The sequence below is a fragment of the Betta splendens genome, chromosome 1, assembly GCF_900634795.4.
Source record: "Betta splendens chromosome 1, fBetSpl5.4, whole genome shotgun sequence".
NCBI lineage: Eukaryota > Metazoa > Chordata > Actinopteri > Anabantiformes > Osphronemidae > Betta > Betta splendens.
The window spans coordinates 10,177,926-10,201,433 of record NC_040881.3 but is presented as its reverse complement, the minus strand read 5'-3'; the positions used below and the strand labels follow the sequence as shown (position 1 = coordinate 10,201,433).

Here is a 23,508-nt window from a genome sequence, read left to right as displayed (position 1 = left end):
CAAGTAAAGCGCAAAGAGGTCGCTCAAACTCAGCTTCCCGACCGGTACGGGGGCTTAAAGCCGCACCTGCTGTGCCATGCGGCGGAGACGCGCGCGCTGCAGTGACGGAGGGGGAGAAGAGTGCTGGAGGTGCCTCTGGAAACGATTGCGTAAAGGTAATTCCCTGACCTTTTTTTAGCCCATCTGGCGCCACAGGTTTATTCGTTAAAGACATCCACGCTGGCACGTCTGCATTTAATCGTTTGACCTCCTAAATGGATCGGGTCACGCCGGGCCCAGCGGATGTACAATTTAAATCTGTGCGTGTGTCGTCATGTGTGATCCAACAAATATCATTTAAAAACGACTGGAACAATGAAGTTTTATTATCTGTTTTTGGGGGAATTAGCTCATTCACGGCGGGCAACGTCACTGTGAGACGCTGGTCTGTAACACACTAACACTTACTGTCGAACTGCTCCCTCTGCTGGATCCTTCCGCGTCCTCCACCTGCAGTGGGCGGGTCCGCCTGCGACAGCCGAGCCGTGATTGGCTGCTCCAGGAGGAGGCTGCCATGACACACTGGATGCTGCACAGGATCAGTTCCACAGCATCAGCAGCCAGCAGACCTCCATCCTCCTCGTTATCCCCGTGTGTTTCTCTTTTTTCTCCCGCTTTGCCTCTCCTCCTCTCGCCGCCATCCTCGCTCTCTCTCTCTTTTGCCTCCCTTCTCCTCTCTCCGTCTGGCTGAAGCGGCGGACCTGCCCGGAGCTCGCTGCAGAACAGGACGCGCGTTGCCAGGAATAGCAGCAGCAGGAACAGCAGCGGCGGCGGCGGCGGCGGCAGGCGGACTGGTAGGTGAGCTGAGGCCTGTTTCCCTCCCTCCTGCAGCACAGGAAAGACATCGCGTCCTCCTCTGGCCTCCGCCAAGGACTATCTATACGAGAAGTGTGTGTGTGTGCGTGTGTGTGTGTGTGTGTGTGTGTGCGCGCGTGTGCTTTTGAGAGCAGAGATCTGGAAAGTGGGCAGAGAACACCACACCCTGGGAGCATTTACTACCGTGCTGCGCAGCGTGCACGTTGCCGTGGATCCTTCCACAGTGACACGCTCATCAGCCCGTACTTGTTTTTGTGCGCAGGCCACTTCATATTCAGTGTTCGAGCCGCCGGTTCTTCTCCTCTGGGTTTTTGTTCCAGAGACGCGTGTCCGCACACGTATGTTTTCTGGTGATGACTTTGCTGAACGTCTAACAAAGGTCACGGCAGCACGTTCCAGCCGCGTGTGCCGTGAGCCTGCCCAGTCACGGCCTTCTTCTCTGCTTTCCAAAACTATCTTCATCCCCAGCCTCTCCAGCCGCCTCTCCCTGCCTCACGTCCCCCCCTCACCGTTTTCCTCTTTTGTACACGCCTCCATCTCCTTTTCACGCTCCTCCAGTCCCCGTTTTTCTTTCCCTGAAAACCAACTTTCTCCTCCCCGCTTCTCACTCACCCCATCTCCTCTTCTCCGTCCCGCGGGCTGGTTTCCCAGGATGCCCCGCTCCAGGCCGCTCCGGTAGGCCCCAGCAGCATGGGCGGAGACTGGGCGGCGAGTGACAGCACGGATCGGACCCTTCCCTTCAGGACGGGCGCGCTGGCGGGTCAGCCTCCCTCAGCTTCAGATGGGCGAGGACGCTGAGAGTCCCAAAATCAACCACACCTTCCTGCGGGACTACGTGACTGAAGGTAGAGCATGGTTGTGTCATGGTCGTCTCCCTGGTGTCAGATAACAGGCTGGTATAATTAAACAGACTCATTTTCGGGTCCATGGAGGCATCATCTGTGCTCCACTGGATGCAAGAGTGGATGGATTCATTTCTTTTGTCCATCAATTATCCACTCTTCATTTGCTCTGTATTGTTTGTCCTCCTCCCCCGTTTCCTCATCTTTCTTCCAGCTGATGTCATCTCTACGGTGGAGTTCAACCAGACGGGGGACCTGTTGGCCACAGGGGATAAAGGTGGCCGAGTGGTCATCTTCCAAAGGGAGACTGATGTAGGTTTAACATGTGATGCCAATAACAATCATGTTTCCATAGCATGAATCTTATACTGTATCTACTTTCAACACTGAGCCCTATTACTTAATTGTATATTATAATTAAATATAAAATCAGATTGAAACCCTTGCTTTTTTCCACTCTTGACAGTCTAAAGGGGAGTTAGAGGACGCAGGGGAGGCGGGAGACTCTGGAGAGTACAATGTCTACAGTACGTTCCAGAGCCACGAGCCAGACTTCGACTACCTGAAGAGTCTGGAGATTGAGGAAAAAATCAACAAGATCAAATGGCTCCCGCAGCAGAACGCAGCACATTTCCTCCTCTCCACCAATGGTGAGAAACCAGTGACACCGTACGGTAGCAGTCCCCAGTCCACAGTTCCCAGTTCCTGTAGTGATAGAGCTGTGGTGGGTCCATGTAAAAAGGACTTTCTTCTTTCATGAGCTCTCTTATTAGTAGATGGGAGCGGTCGGTGGAGCCACACTGGTGGCTACGACAGTGGCCACGTCATCTGATGTAAGAATCTTTGTGCCTGTCACAGATAAGACCATTAAACTGTGGAAGGTAAGCGAGCGGGACAAGCGACCGGAGGGATACAACCTGAAAGATGAGGAGGGACGGATCAAGGACATCTCTACCATCACCTCCCTGCAGGTACACACCTGACACACACACACACACACACAGTGACAGTCGACACTTTTCTTTTGGTCCATTAAATTAGTATCAGCTCGATATCGTGCTCGTCTTCTGTCCTAATATGATCCCTGACCGCCGCGTCCGCTGACTCGGCGCTTCTCCCCCTTCTCGCTCCTTTGCCTTGTGAAGGTGCCCGTGTTGAAGCCCACAGATCTGATGGTGGAGGTCCGCCCCAGGCGGGTGTTCGCCAACGGACACACCTACCACGTCAACTCCATCTCCGTGAACAGCGACGGGGAGACCTACCTGTCGGCGGACGACCTCCGCATCAACATGTGGCACCTGGGCATCACAGACCGCAGCTTCAGTATCCTTCCTCACGCATTCGCTCCCATCTGACATCATGTTGAACGTAAGCGCTTTAATGTGATCTTTGGAGGATGATGATGCAGCTTCTTCTCACTACATCACCACCATTAACGTGCACCATTACAACAGGTTCTGCAGCTCCAATGATTTGTAAAAATCATTTGCTAGAACGAAGGAAGAACAAATACAATGAGCGAGAGAGTATGAAGTGAAATGCAATGCATAATCTACTATATCCTCTGCATAACTCAAATAGAATTGAATAGAATTTATAAATGATAGTGTATTTTTCTTTTACAAACGCTCAAACAGAGCTTTGTGTTGTTTTTGTGTGTCTGCGCAAGCTGTAACACGGTGCATGCGTTCTGTGATCTCCCACTCGAAACGAAGCTGACCTAGAAAATCCTCGCAGCATCTATGGAAGAAGAGTTTAAATAATTCACTCGACAGTACACTTTCTGCTGAACCTCGCAGGACTCCCACAAATAGAACAGCGGAGCAGAGGGTGCATGCATATTCAGGGAGGGCTGGGGCTGCGTTTAGGAACTGATAGCGATGTCTGTAACAAAGCAAGGAGTAAGTCAACCACAGTATAAGCATCTTGTTTTTTCATTCTCGAAGGTTCTTCCTCTGAGGATGAGCCGTCCTTCACACTTTCCCTCAGAAACATCACAAAATATACTCATAACACTTTAGGTGCCTATGCATGACTCCCTCTTCTCCTCAAAGACGACGGCAGCCCCAGATCTCTGTTCTGTCTCCTTGACTTCCCCTCTCCTCAGATATCGTGGACATCAAACCCGCCAACATGGAAGATCTGACGGAGGTGATAACAGCGGCCGAGTTCCATCCCCACCACTGCCACTTATTCGTGTACAGCAGCAGCAAGGGCACCCTGCGCCTCTGCGACATGAGAGCCTCGGCGCTCTGCGACCGACACACCAAGCGTGAGCCGCCGTCGCTTTTAGGCCCCGGGAGCCGCTTCCGGCGCTCACACCGCCTGACTAACCCCTGTCTGCGCAGTGTTCGAGGAGCCCGAGGACCCGGGGAACCGCTCCTTCTTCTCAGAGATCATCTCCTCCGTGTCTGACGTGAAGTTCAGCCACAGCGGACGCTACCTGCTGACCAGAGACTACCTCACCGCTAAGGTGTGGGACCTGAACATGGACAAGGGCCCCGTGGAGACGTACCAGGTAGGATAAACAGGCTCAGCGGACAAGGTACGATGCACCAAGACGCTCAGAAATGTAAAACGCTGTTAAGGATGCCCCGAGTTCACTCCACTGGAAGCCATGATGTATAATTGACTGCCTGCATCATCCCCAGGTCCACGAATACCTAAGAAGCAAGCTGTGCTCCCTCTACGAGAACGACTGCATCTTCGACAAGTTTGAATGTGTCTGGAACAGCTCCGACAGGTAGATGGACAAAGCACAGGGTGTTTGCGTCGCTAATTGCCCTGCCTCCGTCAATACGTCGACGCCCCAGACGAGCTCTGAAGGCGTCGCGCGTCACTCCCGCGCCCTCAGATTTGCCTCCCCCCTCTCCTCTCCCCAGCGTCATCATGACGGGCGCCTACAACAGCTTCTTCCGCATGTTCGACAGGGAGACGGGCCGCGGCGTGACGCTGGAGGCGTGGCGGGAGAGCAGCAAGCCCCGGGCGGTCCTGCGCACCCGCCGCATCTACACCAGCGGCAAGCGTCGCCGCGGAGACGTGGGCGTCGACAGCCTGGACTTCACCAAGAAGATCCTGCACATGGCGTGGCACCCCGCTGAGAATATTATCGCCATCGCGGCCACCAACAACCTGTACATCTTCCAGGACCGCGTTAACGCTGAGACGCAGACACAGTGACGGCGATGGGAAGGTGGACGGTGCTTTTATTAACGGTGTTTAAATATATTTAGTATATATATATATATATAAATATATATATTAAGTATATTTGGGTGTGGCTATTGGACAGCATTTATGAGAAGTCTACGTCAAGATGTTTCACAACACGATGAAACTGGCATCGTTAAGACTGTGAATGACTTTGATCCTCGTGGAGGGTGTGTAATATTTCTAACACTGAGAAAAGCTGATGTTTTTCGCCACCGCTCCCACTTTTTGAAGTCACCGGTGTGACTTCGGCGAGGTGCAGGGACACCTCTGCTGTCCACACCGAGTTCCACCCCTCACTAACAACAAGTAACAAAGCCCGAAAGGTCGCGTGGCGATTAGATTCCAAAATGGCTGCATGTAAATATGAGCATTTTCACATGTTGGAATGTTGGCAGTGGTGTCGTTGTACAGTCCTTCACCACATCCTGGAGCCTTTTTTTTTTTACTGGGTGACAGCAGCAGCTCAGCCTCTCCTTCCGAGCAGTGCTCCTGGGGATCGCATGCATCGTTCACCGGTCATCTTTACCCTATTCACGTTGCAATAACAGCACAGCAGTATTCATGCGCCGGCCTTCGACAGGTAACATCGACGTGCACACTGTTTTTACCATTAGCTGTAAATACTGTGTTCTTTTTCTAGGGCGGGAACCAGTTTTGCGTCCTGAGAGCTAAAATATAATTGATGGAAATGTAGACTTGCTGGACTGTTCCAGGTAAAGGCTGTACAGTACATACAGAGGTGTCAGTGGTTGTAGTGAGGAAGGGAGTCGTGCGCAAACCTGCACTTTGTGTTTTGTGATGTATATTGAATTTTCAGTTTGAGATCAAGGTCTTTCTTCTTATCAAGGGTCAACATACACTAGTTGCAGAGTGAATGACTTTAATTCAAACTAATTTACTCAAATTGAAGCTGATTGGTGAACAAATGTAAAAACTGAATTGTTGTTAAGTGTTATGCTAATTTGCTAATGTTTTTTTTTAAATGAATACGCACATTTTTGAGAAGGGATCCCACAATCAAAGCAAAAGCTGAAGTCGAAGCACATTGTGTGTTAACGAGGCCCCTGGTTCAGCAGATCGCCGTATTGTCGACCGGTGTTGTGTCCTGTGCGTCCAGACGTCATCGGTGAAAACGAAAATGTCTGTAACACTGAGGTTCTTATCGTCGTTCTATTTTATACCTCGCAGTGCCGCACGCCGCCATGATGGTGTGACGCTGAATGCAGCGGAGGCCGTGTCTGTGTTGGCGTGAACTGTGTGACCTGCTCGTGTTTACAGTGAAGTGCTTTGTTTTCAAGTGACCTTGGCCCTGATGGGATTATTGTCAGTGATCTCAGTATGATGTGTCCTGTAGCAGCAGAGGTGTCGAGGTAGAGAACCCCCCCCCCCCCCCCCCCCCCACCACCACCACCAAACCTAACAGCTGTTTGGTGGTTAAGCAACATTCCACTGTGTAAACCTGCAAAACAGTCACCACCCTTTTCTCCCATTCACTTTGAAAGTAACCGCTCACGCACGTTTCTGTTGCAGCGTAGGAGCCAGAGGTCCTCCCTGTTTGTTGAGGACAGGCACTGGCCAGTTTAGCAAAGTAAACCGCAAGGCAACGCGCATAACGACCAGCAACCAGTTTAGACTCAGTCGTAATCGCATCATAACCGTCAACACGTGCAGCCGGCGAGCGGATGTGTTCAGGAGCACAGCAGCAGCAGCAGCAGCATGTTTGTCATGTCATTACTCAGTGCTACTAGCGTGTATATCTATCATCTAAAAAAATGATTCAAATGAGCTGGATGAGAGAATGTGCATTAATAAATAACACAGTCTGACTAAACGTGTCCAGTACAAGTCTGTATTTTTCCTTCTATAAGTCGTACAGACTGCGAATCTGCAGAAAACCAATGCAGAAGGCACTGACTGTACCATTATACAGACCAAACACCGTTGGTTGTCAGTCACAATAAGGTACCTGGGTTCTAATTTTGATTAAAGCTGCATTTAAAGACTTTAGAAATGTTCCTCCTGTTTACTATGAACAGTAAAACCCATTCATTGTCTATGGCATCACTGGTTTGGCTTTTTATGTGCAAAGATGTAGAAACCCTAAACCTGAGACCTCATGTTACAGATAAACAGCCTCACTGCAAACCAATATAAAACACCTGCATAATGACTTTCTAAATACCAATTTTTACATTTCTGTGTAGAAAACTCATGCATTACCAAACATTCCAATAGAAAGTACAGTCCATGTTAAAATGTCAGTATAAGAGCTGTAGATCCATGTAAACAATAGGTTCCGCTCCACTCTCCCGCCGCCTTCTCTCTCAGGCAGGTATCTTCGCGGACAGGAACGGGGCAAAGAAAAAGTCAAAGGCGAACTTCAGGGCTTTCATGGTGGTGCGTCTCCAGTTCCTCTCTATCTTCACCTGCCGGCCTCCGCTCAGCAGCGACGAGACGCAGTCCAGACAGTGGATGGCCTTCAACTCGAAGGCCGGGGCTCTGGCTCCAAGGCGGCCCTCCAGCTTGGTGCTGAACTCCACTAAGTTGCCCGGGTGCAGGTTGAGCAGCACCTGCCTGAACTCGTGGCTCGCCATGAGGACGAGGTCCGTGGCCGGGTCCGCCGGCCCGGCGCTCCCACCACCTCCCACCATCCCCACCGTCACCTCGAAGCGGTAGCTGTCGAAGCGCTTGACGTGGCAGCTGTGTTTGGCCAGAGCCTTGATCTGACACAGCTCCTCCTCCTCCTGCATCTGGAGCAGCGCAGGCAGCGACACGTTAGCGGCACCGGCCGCCAGCTCCGCGGCCGTGGCGTTGGCGGGCTCGCATTTGGGGTACGTCTCTCCGTAAAGGCAGCGCAGCCAGTCTCCCATGAAGACGGGCAGCATGTTGATGACGGACTGCGCCCCGTTCTCCGTCTCGGCCACGCGAACGTGCTTGAAGCGGCCCGCCCAGGTAACTCTGTGGCCGTGCAGGTGCCCACAGAAGATCTGTGTCTGGGCCATGCCCTTCTCCTCCCAGGCGGGGGGCCCGCACACCTCGCTGTACTGGCTCCACGTCAGCGTGGAGTTATAGACCTTCTGACCCTCCGCGTGGTACACGTACACGGACGAGAACAGGATCACCAAGGAGATGCCCAGCAGGATGAGCTTGACGGGCCCGCGGTGCGTCAGCGAGCGGAACACGTCCAGAATCGACATGCTGAAGCGGGTCCAGAGGCGCAGGGCGACCGGTATCGCGCACACGACCAGCGTCACGATCATCTTGGTCAGCTCCAGCTCCAGGAACCACTTGAAGAGCTGGATGCCGAGCATGACGGCGAGGCCGAACGCCAGCACGGGCAGCGCGAACAGGAAGAGGAAGTAGGCCACGCAGGTGCGGATCAGGCCCACGGCGGAGGAGCCGCGGAGCAGCACCACGGAGAACTCGCACCACATGAAGCACACGAGGTACGGGACCAGGATGACGTAAAGGCCCCGGAAGCCGCGCATCCTGGCCATGCTGAGGGAACGAAGGGAGAAGGGAAACGCTGAAGGCCACATCCCAAACAGTGCCACCCGCTTCGGATGTTATCAGCCATAACGAATGGGCTGATCAGAACTTATCAGCCCATTCGTACGGGCCAGTAGGTGCCTACTCTACCTACTCGCTAACAGCTAACAGCTAGCTAAGTTGCTATGTTAAGCAGCTTTAGAGGTTATTGTGGTTAGGGTTAGGGCTGCATAACGGGTGGGGGGTTCAGGTTACAGTTAGCTAACACAATACCGCTAGCTATTTGCTAAGTTATGCTCTCTAATAAATCAAAATCCAAAGCTTCGATCCTCCCATCTGAACAACAACCGCTCAACAGCGCCCCTACTGACTCTGCTGGTTAAATCATCCGAGCCGTGATCAACCTTACGGATCACTGACAGCGATCTACTGCACCTATTCAACGCTGCCAGCAGGTAGATGGGCACCTACCGGCTCATACGTGTGGGCTGATAACCACTGATAATGACCATTGAATGACGTGATAACGTCTGAAGCCGCACACAGTGCAGTCTGTGTTCCTCTAAACACTTCGTCTCACCTGAAGAACAGGTAGAAGAGGTAAACATACAACAGGCAAGGCAGACTCAGCTTCAGCACCACCGACTCCCCCAGCGGCACCGTGGCGAACGTGCGTCCCAGGAAGCGAAGCGCCGTCATGTTCTCCGGCAGGAACTGGGTGAGGCCACACAGGGAGGAGGCAACCTGGAACGGTCACGAACCGCGTCGTTTATGCAGAAGCCTTTTATTATGGCCTTTATATTATATGATGCGTAGGCGACGCCTGACCTCTATGAGCATCGCTCGGCGCGCGTACATGGCGGCGGTGGGACTGAGGCTCTTGTAGCTGACTGCGGTGAAGAAGATGGCCACGGTGGACAGCTCGGAACACGGGATCCAGCCCTTGTCGGCCACGGGGAAGGAGAAAATGACAAAGAAGACGGAGAAGATGAAATAGAGGTACGGCTCCAGGTTGTTCCAGCCAAAGTTGGTTTCCGCTTGCTCCACATCCAGCCCAGGCTCGAAGCGCGTTAGCAGAGACGTCAGGGCTTTGAAGTTCTCCCAAGCCTGGAAAAAAACAAAAAAATAGGGCAGGAATCGAGCAGAATGTGCAAGGACCAGAAATAAAAAGGCGTCAGTCACACTCACCTTGCTGCTCTGGAGGATGCGCAGCGTGCAGATAATCATGGAGACGAAGGAAAGGTAGAAGACGAGGAGGGGGATGACGAACGCAAACAGGTCGACGGTCAGGTTGCTGATGATGAAGAAGAAAATCAGGGCATTGACGTGCTGCGTGGGGATGATGGTGCTCAGCCACTGGACGCCGGCCCGCGATGCCCAGTCCACCAGGTGCTCCTTGACCTCCACGATGGCGTGGAGAGGGTACTGCAGCATCTGAGGGGACACGAGAAGACTGGAGCGATGTAATAACTGCATCCGCAAAGTCCAGCAAGCATGCAGGAATACCCTTAAGACTCCATAGATACCATTAGACGTGATTTCATGTGCATGGCTTTGCTTATTGCTCCGCTCTGCCTCGTATCCAACATCATCCCGCTTCGGCCGAAACCCCAGGATGTTTTGTGAGATGTCTTCTTGGATCCTGGAGGGGCCACCTCAGTCCTGTGCTTCAACTGCTTCGTGGACAGACAGATGCATAATAAATGAAACGACATACGTGTCCCTCCTGTTTTTTGCAGATTTGCTCATTCACCTGGTCGCCCTCGCGAGGCTTCGCGTCTTCAGCCCTGGCCGTGACCTGGCTCTCGTTTGCAGGCGAGCCGGGGACGAAGCCTTGCGCATACTTCTTCGTCATCTCCACGAAGTCCTCCACATCCACCAGCTGCTTGGCTGAGAGGACACAGGAAGAGTCAGCGCTGCATCCCCTCTGCCCCCACCCCCCCTCCATCTGTCTGTCTGGTTACTTACACTCGTTGCTGACCATGATTTCCAGCACTTTCTGGGTCTGGCCCGAGGTCGGGCCCGGAGTCCTGCCAGCGGCGCCACCTGTTGGTGAGGAGCGACCACAGCGCGTTACAGACACTGCTGCATGACTGCATGTAACGTGACCCTGCTCCCCATGACAGCTGCAAACACTGAACTCACAGAGGCGGATGTGTGGTATATTTAACACGCTGCAGCGTTGCGTGTGTTGTTGTATATGTGCTTTTAATGGCGTCTACGCGTGACCCCACATCCTCCATACCCGGCATTGCACTGATCTGGCTGACGTTTTCCATCATCTCAGTCACAGCCACCCTCTCCTTCTTCTCTGGGTTGAGCCTCCAGTACATCATCATGGCCGCTTTCCGCACCTCCCGCTCGAACCTACTCTCCGTCGACAGCTTTCGCACGTCCGCTTCATTCTCCTGAGTTATTCCTGGTTGAGGACGACAAGTAGTGTGAGGTGAACAGAGAAGCAGAGTCATGCGAGTCATTGGGGTGTGTGGGTCCGACCTTTTTTCTGGATCCAGCAGCGCTGCAGAAGCTTCGATGCGCCCCTTCTTCCCTGTTTGGCTGCTTTAATCAGCCAGTCAACAGCCAGGTGGTTATTTAATTCACTGTCCTTCTCTTCAGCGAGAATCAAGTAGTGCTGACCCAACTAAAACATTGGAGAGGGATGATTCATTTGTGGCCTGGTGGAGCATATGGTAAAGATGACTAATAAAAGTGCGTCACCATTTTTGCTGAGATATTGAATTGCCTTCGATGACATCACACACGCCACTAAACTGGACAACTAGGTCACACACGGACAGTGATAGGTGGTGTTGTACATATAGAACATGTCTGTGATGATTTACAGTAAAGCTTTTGTCATTATTCCGTGAGTGATGCTATAACGACATACGTGGATCAGTATTTTCTGCATAATACTGGAGGTCTGGGATCACTCACACCGAAAGCGACGCCAGCTACCAGCGTGTGCTCCCGCGCTTTGACTCACTTGGGTCTGAGCTCTGGCATCGCCCGCTTTAGCCTTGACCTCTATCTGTTCCACAGACAGCTCCTCCTCTGGCTCGTCATCTGAAGGAGAACGTAAGGACACAGCTTGGCTCTAAAATGCAATATTTTGTGTGAGCAGCACTGAGGGCACGGACTGGGACCTCAGCTGTTGCTGCTTCTCAGGGGCCGTCGTATAATTAACGGCAGCCTTACCTTCTTCTTCGTCGCAGGCATCCTCCTGCTCCGCTTTCCTGAGCCTTTCCTGCATGATCACCTGCTTGGCCATGGAGGCAAAGGTCCGTTTCCCCGGGACTGTAGGTGAGCCATGGGCCAAGAGGGCGGAATCAGTGGAGACAGATCTGAGTTTAGAAAACGGCGAGGATTTGGGGACTTGGGAAGGAAGAGAGGAATCGAGTGATGACTTTTTGGTGAGAAGGGAGGGGGGTTTAGTAGGAGACACGGGAGCAGGCGATGGGAGATGTGACTCAGATGATGGTGGAGGAGCAGAACCCGCCAGCGTGGAGGTGCTCTGAGCAGAGTGTGGAGCTGATTCTGCAGCGGTTCCTGTCAAGGCCGGATGTCTGGGGGGGTGAGAGAGTGCAGCCAAAGGGTTACTGGAGACGGGTGCGGGAGGAATCCGTGCGGGGGAGGGACGAGAGGGTCCTTCCGGGACAGAGCGCGACCCCTGCGCTTCCACAGCGGCAGGTGTGGATGTGGAATGATTCTGCATCGTTCCTTGGAGAAAAAAATTCATTGAAATATAATGATTTCTAATCTGTACTGTGAAATGTGAAAAAATATTTTATTTTCATTTTTAAGCGAAAACTGTTCTACTCCTGTGAGTCAGCAATAAAAGGAAATGGGTAATTAATACAAAACTTGCTGAGTCATGCAAACAAACTAAACAACGCAGCAAATTCAACCCAAAGCGTGATTTTTGCCAACATTTCACAAAAAGCCAACTTTGATAGTAAACTTTACATTATTTTGGATAATGCTGCAATCACGTCTTGGCATCTGAGCCGTGACGAACCTGCGACGACTTACGCAGACCGGCAACTTCGTGTCAAAGTATCTTCTAAACGCACTTAGTCAAGCTGCGTAAATGGCCCCTTACCTGGTTAAATGAACGAATACCCCCCGAATGTGCGGTAGATGTATTCCTGAAATCAAATATTGCGTCTGCTGCCCATGCTGTCGTCCATTGCGCTCTGCTCTGCGCCTCGCGAAACCAGAGACGCAAACGGGCTGTGGGTAAATTCTCATGTCTCTGGTCTATAAACGACTCCACTAGTGACCCGCCTTCTCAGAATGTACGCTGCACTATATATAACCAATACAAAACAGTCGCTCAGTCTGATTTTTGAAAGACAGTACTGCAAACAGTATGTAGGTAATTAATGTCTGGGGATGCCGCATTTCAACCGAGTGTTTAAGTAGATTGCGGGGTTCTAGGTCAAAAGCCCCCTCCGCCATATGGCACCAGGCACGTAGGAGAAGCATCGAAGTCAACGTTCACGTGCTCATGTCCTGTATTATTATTATTATTATTATTATTATTATTATTATTATTATTATTATTATTATTATTATTATTATTATTATTATTATTATTATTATTATTATTATTATTATTATTATCATTATCATCATCATCATCGTCGTTATTATTATTATTATTATTATTATTATTATTATTATTATTATTATTATTATTATTATTATTATTATTATTATTATTATTATTGATTTATGACGTGAGCTAGAGGAAATTTTTTGAGTAGCGTACTGTGCCCATATATGTGGCGCATTGTTCCTTTTGGAGCTGTCCACCTGCGCAGGTACTGAACAGATAGTTCCTGCTTCTTCCCACTTTCCTCGGCGTTGTGGGGCACGAGGGTAGTTTGTTGTAGCCTGGAACAACGTTTTAACTCTCAGGCATTGTACAATCAGCCCATCGCGCAGGCCACAGCTTTGTGTTCGGTTCGTAGGACAACAGCGGTTAACATTGAGGACACTAGTGTTAATCTGGGTACCCCCTCCAGATGTGGGTTACAGATGACACAGTCCGGTTTAATCCGCTGATGCTGCTCATGCACAACCCCCACATTAAAAAGAAGAGAGGGGGTGGATGGAAAAAGACAAAGGGATGCGCGGTTGTTTGGTTTTGTTTTGTATGCTGCTAACTAATTTATCTGCTGAGGAAATAAAACTGGTTCCCAGTTGAGCACCACCACTCTTAAAACTAGATCACTGCATCATTTTACGGTTTTATGTGCGCGCGCGTGCGTGTGTTCGGAGGAGGGGTTCTAAGGTGGCCCGGGGAGAGCTGCTTTACACTCCACACATCATCGGTTGAGCGCATTGCCCGAGAGGCGGGACTGTGACCCGGTTAGACGCGAAACGAGCCCGGCCGCCGTCCGCATCTCCCCAGAGTGGGTAAAATTCCGCGTCCTCCGTGGAAGCCACGATGTCCGACTGTAGGAGACAGTGGAACCGGGAGGATGAGCTACCCGTGTACCTGGCGGGGCCGATCAGCACCGGGCCGAACCAGAGGAAAACGTACGGGATGTTCAGCTCGGTTGAGGGGGCGTTCGAGAGCAAGACCATCGACTTCGACAACTACGCGGTGGGCAGGAAAGGGAGCCGCACCCCGCGGAGCGGCAGCGGGGAGAGGCTGCTGGATAACGGTGACCCCATCGGCAAGACGCCCAGCGAAGCGCGAGCACCGCCACCGAGCAACGCACCGGCGGAGACGGACAGCAGCTCCGAAGTCAGACACTCAGGGAGGGAACGCCACGATGGAGAGGTGGGACTGCAGACTTGAATGCGTAGCTTGTTGTGTCACTGCCTGGTTTAAGTCTGAAATGGCTGTTTGTTCACGCGCAGACGTCAAAATAAATGTACAGACAATGCAGAAGAGCCCGAGAGGCGACGAAAAGCTGTAGCAGCCCACTTATATCAAACATTACGCTATTTTCATGGGCTGAACGTAGCCTATTAACATTTTAACAATTTATCTTTACTAGGAGAATGCTGCAGCCCACTAGTTACTCTTTTATGCAGTCATTGCACTAGAAGAACCTTTTCGTGCTGCATTGCAGTTTGGTCGTTTTGGTTGGACGGCAGCTGCGATAAAATGACCCCAAAATATGTAAAAATATGCAAATGCGCCGGGATACGCGCCGCGCACGAGGCGGTGTTGTTCCCGCGGTGCTGAATTGGACAGCGACACGCCGCGTGCCGCCGTCGCGCTCTCACGTGAGCTGTTTGTGCGGAGGGGGGGGGGGGGGGGTCGCGAGGGCGCTCGTTTGCCGTCTCGACACTGTCGGTGCCGTGAACGCCACCTGGCAGGCGGACGCCTCCCGCGCGCGCTCGTCACCTGTCATGTACTGCGGGCGCGCGCTCGCTCGCCTCGCGGCGCAGCCGTACGGCGGCGGATTCGTCGCGCGCCCCGGCATACACACACGGAAACCAGAACCCGGCGCACTTCGGGGGTGGAGATAAAAGGGCCGCAGGGCGCCGGAGGCACCGCATCCCGCTCCTGAGTGTGAAGGGGATGAACGACAGAGACAATATGTCGGGGACCAGCGAGCAGGGTCAGAGCAACAGCCTCCATTTGACGGTAAGAGACCCACAGAAGCTCTCGTATGCAAATCCCCGCTGCCGGTGTCTCTAGGGAGGGGATTAAACTCTTAGCAGGGCGTCAGTGGGCGCAAGGTTCCTCCGCTGCTCCTCGTGCGTGAAGCGGCGAACCCCAACGACGCGGAGGCGACAGCTCTCCGCGCCCATGTGTCAGATCGAGCCCATTCCGGCTCAGGGCTGGTCAGCGTTGTGTAATCTCGCTGCCTGTCAGAGGGATTAAGTCAGGGCTCGCGCAGGAAACGCTGACTTTGGTGAAAGAATTAGCGGAAGAGTGCGGCCTTTTTCAGACGCGAACCTGCGACCAAATCCCGAATGACCTCAAGGAGGACGGATCTTGAACGTTCGGGTGGAGGCGCCAATAGAGTCGTGATCCATTCTCACCGGCTACAGATGCTGGTGGCTGAGCGGCGCTGTCAGCTGCCGTCACCTCGAAGCATGCGTGATCGCTGGTTGCCATGGTGATACAGCATCTTCTAAATGCTGTTGCCAGGCACCCTGTGGTCCCGCTGCTGGTGGAGGGTGTGGACTCGTACAGTAGCAGCCATGCGTCTTATTAACACTGCGCCTCCAAAACGCCGGTACGTTATACGATATTAGCACGATTCCGTAATATGAATGTTAAAGTGGCAGAAGAGCATAAATCAGACTGACTCCACTCATGGTGGCACATTTGTTTCCACTGTCATTGTCATCAGTGTTGTACAGTAAGGCCATGGATTACATAACTGTATTATATGACGATGTCAGGACTGAATTCAACCCTTTCTCATTCATTTAGACTGAGAGGCTGTTGATCAAAGGAGGGCGGGTCGTCAACGACGACCAGAGCCTTTATGCAGACGTCTACATCGAGGACGGCCTCATCAAGTGCGTACACGGCGTACCGTCCATATTTGGCCTCCTTCCTTTTCACCTCCTCATCTTCCACAATACTATGTCATCCATGCTCTCCCATCGTCTCCTCACCCCTACATCCACTCGACCCCTGGCAGGCAGGTGGGGGAGAACCTGGTGGTTCCGGGCGGCGTGAAGGTGATCGAGGCCGACGGGCGCATGGTGATCCCGGGCGGCATCGACGTCAACACCTGCCTGATGAAGCCCCACCTGGGCGTGCGGCCCGTGGACGACTTCCTCCAGGGCACCAGGGCCGCGCTCGCCGGAGGCACCACCATGATCAGTACGGGCCCCCGCCGCGCACGCGTTGATCGGGCCGCAGGCCGGTCGGTGGCGCTAACCTTTGACCCCTGTCGTTGCCAGTCGACCACGTGACCCCTCAGCCCGGCGACAGCCTGCTGGAGGCGTTCGAGCGCTGGCAGGAGGCCGCGGACAGGAAGGCCTGCTGCGACTACTCGCTGCACGTGGACGTCCCCCAGTGGAACGAGGCCGTTAAGGACGAGCTGGAGTTGCTGGTGCAAGATAAAGGTCCGTCTGCGTTTTTTTTTTATTACTTACGACTTAGATATTTCAGAACTTCACCCACCGCTGTAGTTCTCGTGGAAGTCGCTCATCCTCCTTTTTGGACCCGGTGCACAAAAGCAAAAGGGACGGACTTAGAGGCTATTTGGCCCAGTGCTGAATCCGCTTATAGTGAAGGGACAGTAGGAAACCATTGTTCTCATCACGGCCCCGTCATGGTGGCAGCGTGTATATTCAGCCTGTAATCTGTTTGAAGGGAAAAGTCACATTTGTTCTGGGACAACAACAGAATAATACAGTGACAACATCAGGGCAACTTGAGCTTTTGCTGATCATTGAATATACAGTATTTCAGAATGTTGCTTTCCACCATGAATATTTTAATGTCCCCTCTTGGCAGGTATCAACTCCTTCCAAGTGTACATGGCCTATAAGGACTTGTACCAGATGACAGACTCTGAGGTGTGTTTCATCATCTTCTCTGGTGAAATGTGACTTGTTTTCATATGTGCTTAATTCTGTCCTCTGGCCCTTTTTAACCCTTTCAGCTGTACGAGGCCTTCTGCTTCCTGAAGCAGCTGGGTGCTGTGGTGTTGGTTCACGCTGAGAACGGAGACCTGATAGCTCAGGTAGGTGCATCATCGCCTCCTCCATCGACCGCCACCAGTGCGCTAACGTAGCTCCACTGCATCTCATCTGCAGTCGAAGGATAGACGGTTACATAACTCTCCAACCCGCAGAGACAGAGTGTCATGGACTCAGTCACTGCACCATTGTGTATGTTCAGTTCCGGTTTTATGTTCTTGTCACTTCCTGCCCCAGCCATTATTAGTTACTGCCAGCTTTACTTCCTGCTCCAGACCACACACCTGATCTCCATCTAGCCATCATCTGCCACTACTAAAGCACCACCTCTCACACCAACCCGTTGCCAGATTGTCTTTGTGTATTGACCAGCAATCCAGCGTAACTCTCATGACCTTGTACCTGTGTATGACCTCGCTTCTCCGGACCCTGATTCTCGCCTCAGCTTTGATCCTGCCTTGCCGTGAGTTTGACCCTAGCCTGCCTTGACCGCCGCTTGCCTAAACCTTATCTGTATTGAACCTGCCTGATCTGTGTACTGACCTTCGCCCGCCTGACTACGAATTAAAGTGAATTGTGTTACCACTCAAACCTTGCCTTCGCTGTGCATGTGGGTCCGCTACCTCGGAAGCCGTGACACAGAGGCGATTATTGCTACTGCAGGATGACAGGTTTATCTTAGGCCACCCTCACCTTTATTATACTAATGATGACGATGTAATGGTGATTAAAGTCGGGGGAAGGTACAGATAATGCTGACGGCGCAGATGAAAAATAGAAGTCGCAGTCAGGGAGCGCCGGGAACAGATTAAAGAGACAGTTAGGGTGAGAAGCGTGATGTATGAAATGAGGGTAAGGAATTATAATGGGGGAGCCGATGAATGATAACGGCAGAGTCGTTAAGCTAAGTGTAATAAAACGGAGAGATGAATGGTGGAATGATGGAATAAGTGCAGACTGTTTCAGAACAAATATAGAAACCAAGCAAGAGCTGAGTAACTGACACCAGCCACTAGAATACATGAGATGAAGAGAGTTGAACATGATTTTATAAAACGGCTTCTGTTGTGTGCGTTTAGGAGCAGAGTAAAATCCTGGGGATGGGAATCACGGGTCCTGAAGGCCATCCTCTGAGTCGTCCCGAGGAGGTGAGCTCATGCCCCCCCCCCCATCAGGTCTGTGTTCATGAATGTGCAGCCACTTCCCACCACTTCCCTTGTTCCGCGTTGCACAGCTGGAGGCCGAGGCCGTGTTTCGCGCCATCACCCTGGGCAACCGCGTGAACTGCCCCGTCTACGTCGCCAAGGTGATGAGCAAGAGCGCAGCCGACGCCATCACCCAGGCCCGGAGGAAAGGTGGGCCCGGTTCCGCCTCCCGCCCCCATTCTTGCGCTGCGCTCCGCGGCCTGACCCGCGTCTGACCCGTGTCCGCCGCTCCTCCCGTGCAGGTTCCGTGGTTTTCGGGGAGCCCATTACGGCGAGCCTGGCTGCGGATGGTTCCCACTACTGGAGCAAGAACTGGGCCAAAGCGGCCGCCTACGTGACGTCGCCGCCACTGAGCCCGGACCCCACGACGCCGGATCACCTCCACACGCTGCTGTCGTGGTACGTCGTCCCTGGAAGCGCGCGACCCGCCGGCTACAGTATGTTTTAAACTAGAACGCGCACAGGCTTGTCTGACTGGAACAGGGCGTTCTTCGTGGAGCTGTAACCTCCGCGCAAAGACAAACGCTAGTGAGTGACAGCAGACGAGGCACCTGGAGCATCCGACTGCACCTGTTCGCCCTTAGATATGTGTTTGGTATTCATGGCACAGGCAGCGGCTGTTGTGATGCAAAGGATCCGCTCCAGGGGAAAAAGACAAACAGATGGAGGAGCGACTTAATGAGGAATCAATGCAAAATTTCCAGGAAACTTTGACTTAATGCGGTAATAAAGTAAAGCATGTGATCATATGTACGATAATGTGTAAATCATGTGCATCAGACCAAGCCTGGCTCATATCTCACACACAGAACATCCTCCTGTAGACTTTTGACTGTCCCCAATTCCATAAATAGCACAGGAACTAGAACCCTTCATCATCTGTTGCCTTGGCTACCGAGTGCCTCCCTTCCTCCGCGCTCTTCCTCGCCGCTCCTCCGCCCGTCGCCTGCGCCGGTTCCTCCTTCTCGAGGCGGGTCCGCGCCGTCGGTTCCGCAGCCGGCTCGTCTTTCACGCCGGCGAACAATAGAAGAACGATCGCTTTTTCTCACATTCGAGCAGGACCGTTTGTTTCGCTAACGAGCCTCCTCGATCCCACGGTGTATAATCACGAAGAATCACTGTAATTAACAAATGAATAAAAGGCCTCGGATGGGGACCTTTGACGGCTTTGATCAAATTTGGCCTCTGTATTAGGAAAGTCAGTGAACAGGATGCATGGATAGGTTTTAGGTAATACAACTGTAATGTATAATTTGGATAATGGTTGAGATGTTGCTACTGCAGCTGTGTTGCACCATTGTGCCTGGATCTGCTGGCTTTTACTGCCCCCAGGCCACAGTACATGACTTGTACTTTAACTCGCCTGCACACTGAGGACCCCTGCTGGGCAACAGTGGAATTACAACAAAAGCGTGAACATTGTGTAAAGCCAAGCAGCTCCAGAGCTGCATGACCTAAACGCATGACTCTCTGCTTCCTCCACACAGCGGCGACCTCCAGGTGGTGGGCAGCGCTCACTGCGCTTACAGCACCTCCCAGAAGGCGATCGGCAAAGACGACTTCACCCTCATCCCAGAGGGGACCAACGGCGCGGAGGAGAGGATGGCCTTCGTCTGGGACAAGGCCGTGGTGAGCAACGGGCGACGTCTTTGTGCCTTCTGTGCACGTGGGGGTGCGACTTAACCCACATCAAGCGTGTGTCTGTCTCCCAGGCCATGGGGAAGATGGACGAGAATCAGTTTGTGGCCGTCACGTCCACGAACGCCGCCAAAATCTTCAACCTGTACCCGCGCAAAGGCCGGATAGCGGCGGGCTCCGACGCCGACGTCGTCATCTGGGACCCCGATAACGTCAAAACCATCACTGCCAAACTCCAGCAGTCGGTGAGAGCGAAAGAGAAGGGGGTAAAATGGGCGTTTAATGAAGAAATAGATGGTGGAGAATGAAAGTGTTTCACATGTTAGAGCGGAGTGTGAAATGGGATTAAAGATCACAGGCGGTGGGACGAAATGTAAAATATGCTATTACTGTAGGTTGGAGTGATATTAGTCAGGCCCGGCGTTACTGCTTATGACCTGATGTGAAACCGGATAGGAGCGGCGGGATCATAAAGAAAATACACGTATCACACACCCACACATCACATCTTTCGAACAAGGTGGAATCTCCTCCATTTGAGTGAATCGACCCTTTAAATGTCAGGATTAAACGATGCATTTAAACCCAGGAGACGGGCCCTGGAGCGACGTGACTCGCCGAGGATGTGAGACACCGCTTAATGTATTCGGCCTGCTCTCCAAGGCTCTAATCCAGACAGGCTTTGGATAATAATCCCCCCTCACCCCTCACCCATTCTGTGCTACCCTCTTTATTCACCACCCATCCCCCTGTATAGACACCGTTGCCCCGAGCCCATCGTCTCCGTCGCTGCACACAAATCTGGAGCACAATGGGCCTGGTTCACACTGTATCTGGCTGCCGTCTGCTTAAAGTCTGCCTCCTCTCTTTCCACCTCCTGCGTCCAGGCTGCGGATTACAACATCTTCGAGGGTCTGGAGTGCCGCGGAGGTCCGGCGCTGGTGATGAGTCAGGGTCGGGTGGTCTACGAGGACGGCAAGCTGCAGGCTCAGCAGGGCACCGGTCGCTTCATTCCCCGCAAGCCCTTCCCGGACTTTGCTTACCAGCGCATTAAGTTCAGGAACCAGGTGCAGAACACTGATGATTTAACACAATAGATAGAACCTGGCAGTGACTGCATTCTATTCTATTCTATTCTATTCTATTCTATTCTATTCTATTCTATTCTATTCTATTCTATTCTATTCTATTCTATTCTATTCACTGCAGCTGCACATTGTTGCTAAGGGGAGGATTTGCTTTGTGATGTGTCCAGGTGAAGGCCAGGCAGGCTGTAACTCGAGGGATCTACGACGGGCCGGTGTGCGACGTCGTTCTGACCCCCAAATACATCACCCCCGCTCCGTCAGCCAAAACGTCACCGACCTCCCATCAGCCGCCGCCCATACGCAATCTGCATCAGTCCAACTTCAGCCTGTCAGGCAGGTTCCATCGTCATGTTCAGAACCCAAATATCTCCATCCTTAGAAGTGAGGGGAGCTGAGTTTTTTTTTGTCTTTGTTTCTCAGGGGCACAGATCGATGACAACATCCCCCGTCGCTCCGGCCACCGCATCGTGGCGCCCCCTGGTGGTCGCTCCAACATCACCAGCCTCGGATGAACACGCGGCGTGTGGGCTTTCAGCCAGGCGCGTGTAGGTGTGTGTGTGTGTGTGTGTACGTATGACTGACAGTGTGAGCCCAGTGGCACGAATGAGCACCTTTGTATGTTTCGCCGCGCCCTTTCTAAACCGTTATGATTTTATTAGCTTGCCTTGATGAGGCACATTTACACTAAATGTAAGACAATGTGTGATAAACAATCAACTGTACATGACACACACACACACACACACACACACACACACACACACACACACACACACACACACACACACACACACACACACACACTAATGTGACACCAGTGTTACGTGTTAATATGTCCTCCCTCCTCTGAGCATGACTTTCTCCCTAATGTCCCTCACGTCCCACGTCCTCACGAGCGAGTCGGCTCAGACACGGTGCTCCGCTCCATCCATCTGGTGGACGGCTGTACAAATCGCAGACACCTCCCTTTGCATCTGGTTTTTAAAACCCATTAGCAATATTTACTAGAACACTGCTCCAGTGACTCACTGCATGGACTGTTACGACTGCATGTATTTAACAGCGCCGCTGTAAATGCTGTGGTTGGAGCCAGACGTCACCCGGTGGAAGTAACAATAATAGAACCAGTCTTAACATTACTGTGAATGCTATTCAAAAGCAATGCAACTTCCTCTTAATCGACACAAACTATATGCAAACGTTTCCACGCGCTGCTTCTCAGTGTGAAGGCGGAGGAGCAGCTGAGACCAGTGTGGATTCTTATCTGCTGCACTCACACAATAGAGTCACAGTAAAGACTCTGTGTTCGCTTGTTTGCTCATCACGCGCTCCTCACGTATGGATCTTTTTTTCTGATGAGATGCTCGACTCACTGCTGTAGAAGGGCTTCGGTTGCCACCGCTGCTCTTTCCAGCTGCACCCAGAACCTTTTTAAGCTGTTTCTGAATCACGGTATCGATTCTGCATACTTTCTTGGTGCACATGGTGTTTTTATGCCACTTTGCTTTTGTTTTGCTGCCGTTGTCTCCAGTGGAACCACTAATGATCAATAAAGGCTCGAGTGCTGTCAAAAGAAATGGGTAAACAGAGTTTCACACTAGCGCCGTGGCTCATATACGACTCATCAGGGGTTTTTTGAAAGTCACCAGAAGGACTGAAAATGATTACAGTAGGTACTACAGAGGAACTGTATCACATAATTACCACAAATGAGTGAGAAACAGAAAGCTGCTCAAACCCTGAAGGCTCTGCCACGATAATGCAAACAGAGGGAAACTGCAGACGCTGGATCGTACACGGGTTTACGTCATCTCCATATCAGAGTGGTGGGATTTGCATAACTTTACATAACGCGACTCTGCTGCATTAATGTGGCTCCTTCTTAAATGAAAAGAAGCAGCTTGTTGTGTTGCCCTTGGCATCTTTCAGGTATTAGGACACGGGCTCCTCTCACTTACTGCATGCGCAAAACTACACTTTAACGAACAGCAATGGAGTAAAGATGAATTTACTGTATGATGAATAAAACTTTTAGTTTTTAGGTTCTCATTCTTGTTCAATGGAACAAAGGAAGGGACAGAAATGACACTTACAAAAACCATCAAATCCACAAGCTCCCACCTCAGAACCACCAAACTATGGTCTCGATGGGATTTTTCACCTTCCAGTGCAATAACGATAGCACTCTGTAGGTGTCACCAGTGGAGCTTGGTTGTATCCTGTCGGCTTGTTATCGCCTTGAATATGTGCTAGTTCCCAGCATCATAACGCTGTATGTAATTATTATTGCCACAGTGTTTGAAGGGTGTCGATCGTGGCGTTTTCTTTCTGCTTCCTTCTTCTACCGGGGACAAACTGGTTGCAGATAAGGTGATAACGTCACCTTCACGGAGACCAGCGGAGACCTGCACGACGCCGGTGCCATCTGCTCTGGGAACAAACCGAAAGGAGGCAATTTAGAGCCTCGGAAAAAAATAATAAATTATGCAAGTTTTTCATTTTCTGCAGAGTCTTAGAGTCACACGTGTGTGTGAGCGAGCGAGAGAG

General features: G+C 51.8%; 3 protein-coding genes across 12 annotated transcripts; 2 read left to right on the top strand and 1 right to left on the bottom strand.

The window, feature by feature from the left end:
* The first annotated feature begins 18 nt into the window (after positions 1-18).
* On the top strand, positions 19-6,741 carry ppp2r2ca (protein phosphatase 2, regulatory subunit B, gamma a). 6 transcript variants are annotated; one of them, XM_055509039.1, is made up of 11 exons: positions 19-155; positions 496-837; positions 1,118-1,700; positions 1,912-2,009; positions 2,164-2,347; positions 2,556-2,668; positions 2,843-3,020; positions 3,805-3,969; positions 4,046-4,215; positions 4,349-4,440; positions 4,580-6,741. In XM_055509039.1, exons 3-11 carry the CDS (start codon positions 1,637-1,639, stop codon positions 4,875-4,877), a joined length of 1,362 nt encoding a protein of 453 aa, XP_055365014.1. In that variant the 5' UTR covers positions 19-155; positions 496-837; positions 1,118-1,636; the 3' UTR covers positions 4,878-6,741. The 6 variants fall into 6 exon arrangements, with proteins under 6 accessions (XP_055365014.1, XP_028985072.1, XP_028983534.1 ...); XM_029129239.3 differs by lacking the exon at positions 19-155 and having other exon boundaries at positions 586-833; positions 1,507-1,700; XM_029127701.3 differs by lacking the exon at positions 19-155 and having other exon boundaries at positions 586-833; positions 1,324-1,700.
* Positions 6,742-6,745: 4 nt separating this feature from the next.
* On the bottom strand, positions 6,746-15,501 carry wfs1a (Wolfram syndrome 1a (wolframin)). Of its 3 annotated transcripts, none has more exons than XM_055509008.1 (12): positions 15,411-15,501; positions 11,598-12,119; positions 11,386-11,465; positions 10,896-11,040; positions 10,645-10,818; positions 10,368-10,445; positions 10,153-10,289; positions 9,926-10,075; positions 9,588-9,833; positions 9,228-9,506; positions 8,980-9,143; positions 6,746-8,408 (listed from the first exon to the last, which is right to left on the bottom strand). In XM_055509008.1, exons 1-12 carry the CDS (start codon positions 15,484-15,486, stop codon positions 7,235-7,237), a joined length of 3,225 nt encoding a protein of 1,074 aa, XP_055364983.1. In that variant the 5' UTR covers positions 15,487-15,501; the 3' UTR covers positions 6,746-7,234. The 3 variants fall into 3 exon arrangements, with proteins under 3 accessions (XP_055364983.1, XP_055364987.1, XP_028989404.1); XM_055509012.1 differs by having other exon boundaries at positions 9,926-10,072; XM_029133571.3 differs by lacking the exon at positions 15,411-15,501 and adding an exon at positions 12,502-12,640.
* crmp1 (collapsin response mediator protein 1) lies at positions 13,574-23,006 on the top strand. Of its 3 annotated transcripts, none has more exons than XM_029165850.3 (14): positions 13,574-14,193; positions 15,808-15,896; positions 16,022-16,206; positions 16,287-16,451; positions 16,846-16,907; positions 16,994-17,074; positions 18,110-18,178; positions 18,265-18,385; positions 18,478-18,634; positions 19,723-19,864; positions 19,948-20,118; positions 20,761-20,940; positions 21,129-21,294; positions 21,382-23,006. In XM_029165850.3, the coding sequence occupies exons 1-14, from the start codon at positions 13,855-13,857 to the stop codon at positions 21,471-21,473; spliced, it is 2,019 nt and encodes a 672-aa protein (XP_029021683.1). In that variant the 5' UTR covers positions 13,574-13,854; the 3' UTR covers positions 21,474-23,006. The 3 variants fall into 3 exon arrangements, with proteins under 3 accessions (XP_029021683.1, XP_029022332.1, XP_029023157.1); XM_029166499.3 differs by lacking the exon at positions 13,574-14,193 and adding an exon at positions 14,842-15,009; XM_029167324.3 differs by lacking the exon at positions 13,574-14,193 and adding an exon at positions 15,522-15,607.
* Positions 23,007-23,508: the final 502 nt, after the last annotated feature.

Coding starts and splice junctions, on each gene's coding strand:
- crmp1 (XM_029165850.3), top strand. CDS start 13,855: ATGTCCGACTGTAGGAGACAGTGGAACCGGGAGGATGAGCTACCCGTG. Junction 18,179..18,264: donor CTCTGAGTCGTCCCGAGGAG/GTGAGCTCATGC, acceptor CGCGTTGCACAG/CTGGAGGCCGAGGCCGTGTT. Junction 20,119..20,760: donor CTGCCAAACTCCAGCAGTCG/GTGAGAGCGAAA, acceptor TCCTGCGTCCAG/GCTGCGGATTACAACATCTT.
- wfs1a (XM_055509008.1), bottom strand. CDS start 15,486: ATGGCAACCAGCGATCACGCATGCTTCGAGGTGACGGCAGCTGACAGC. Junction 10,446..10,644: donor CCAGATCAGTGCAATGCCGG/GTATGGAGGATG, acceptor CCTCACCAACAG/GTGGCGCCGCTGGCAGGACT. Junction 9,834..9,925: donor ACATGAAATCACGTCTAATG/GTATCTATGGAG, acceptor GTGTCCCCTCAG/ATGCTGCAGTACCCTCTCCA.
- ppp2r2ca (XM_055509039.1), top strand. CDS start 1,637: ATGGGCGAGGACGCTGAGAGTCCCAAAATCAACCACACCTTCCTGCGG. Junction 2,669..2,842: donor CTACCATCACCTCCCTGCAG/GTACACACCTGA, acceptor TGCCTTGTGAAG/GTGCCCGTGTTGAAGCCCAC. Junction 4,216..4,348: donor GCCCCGTGGAGACGTACCAG/GTAGGATAAACA, acceptor CATCATCCCCAG/GTCCACGAATACCTAAGAAG.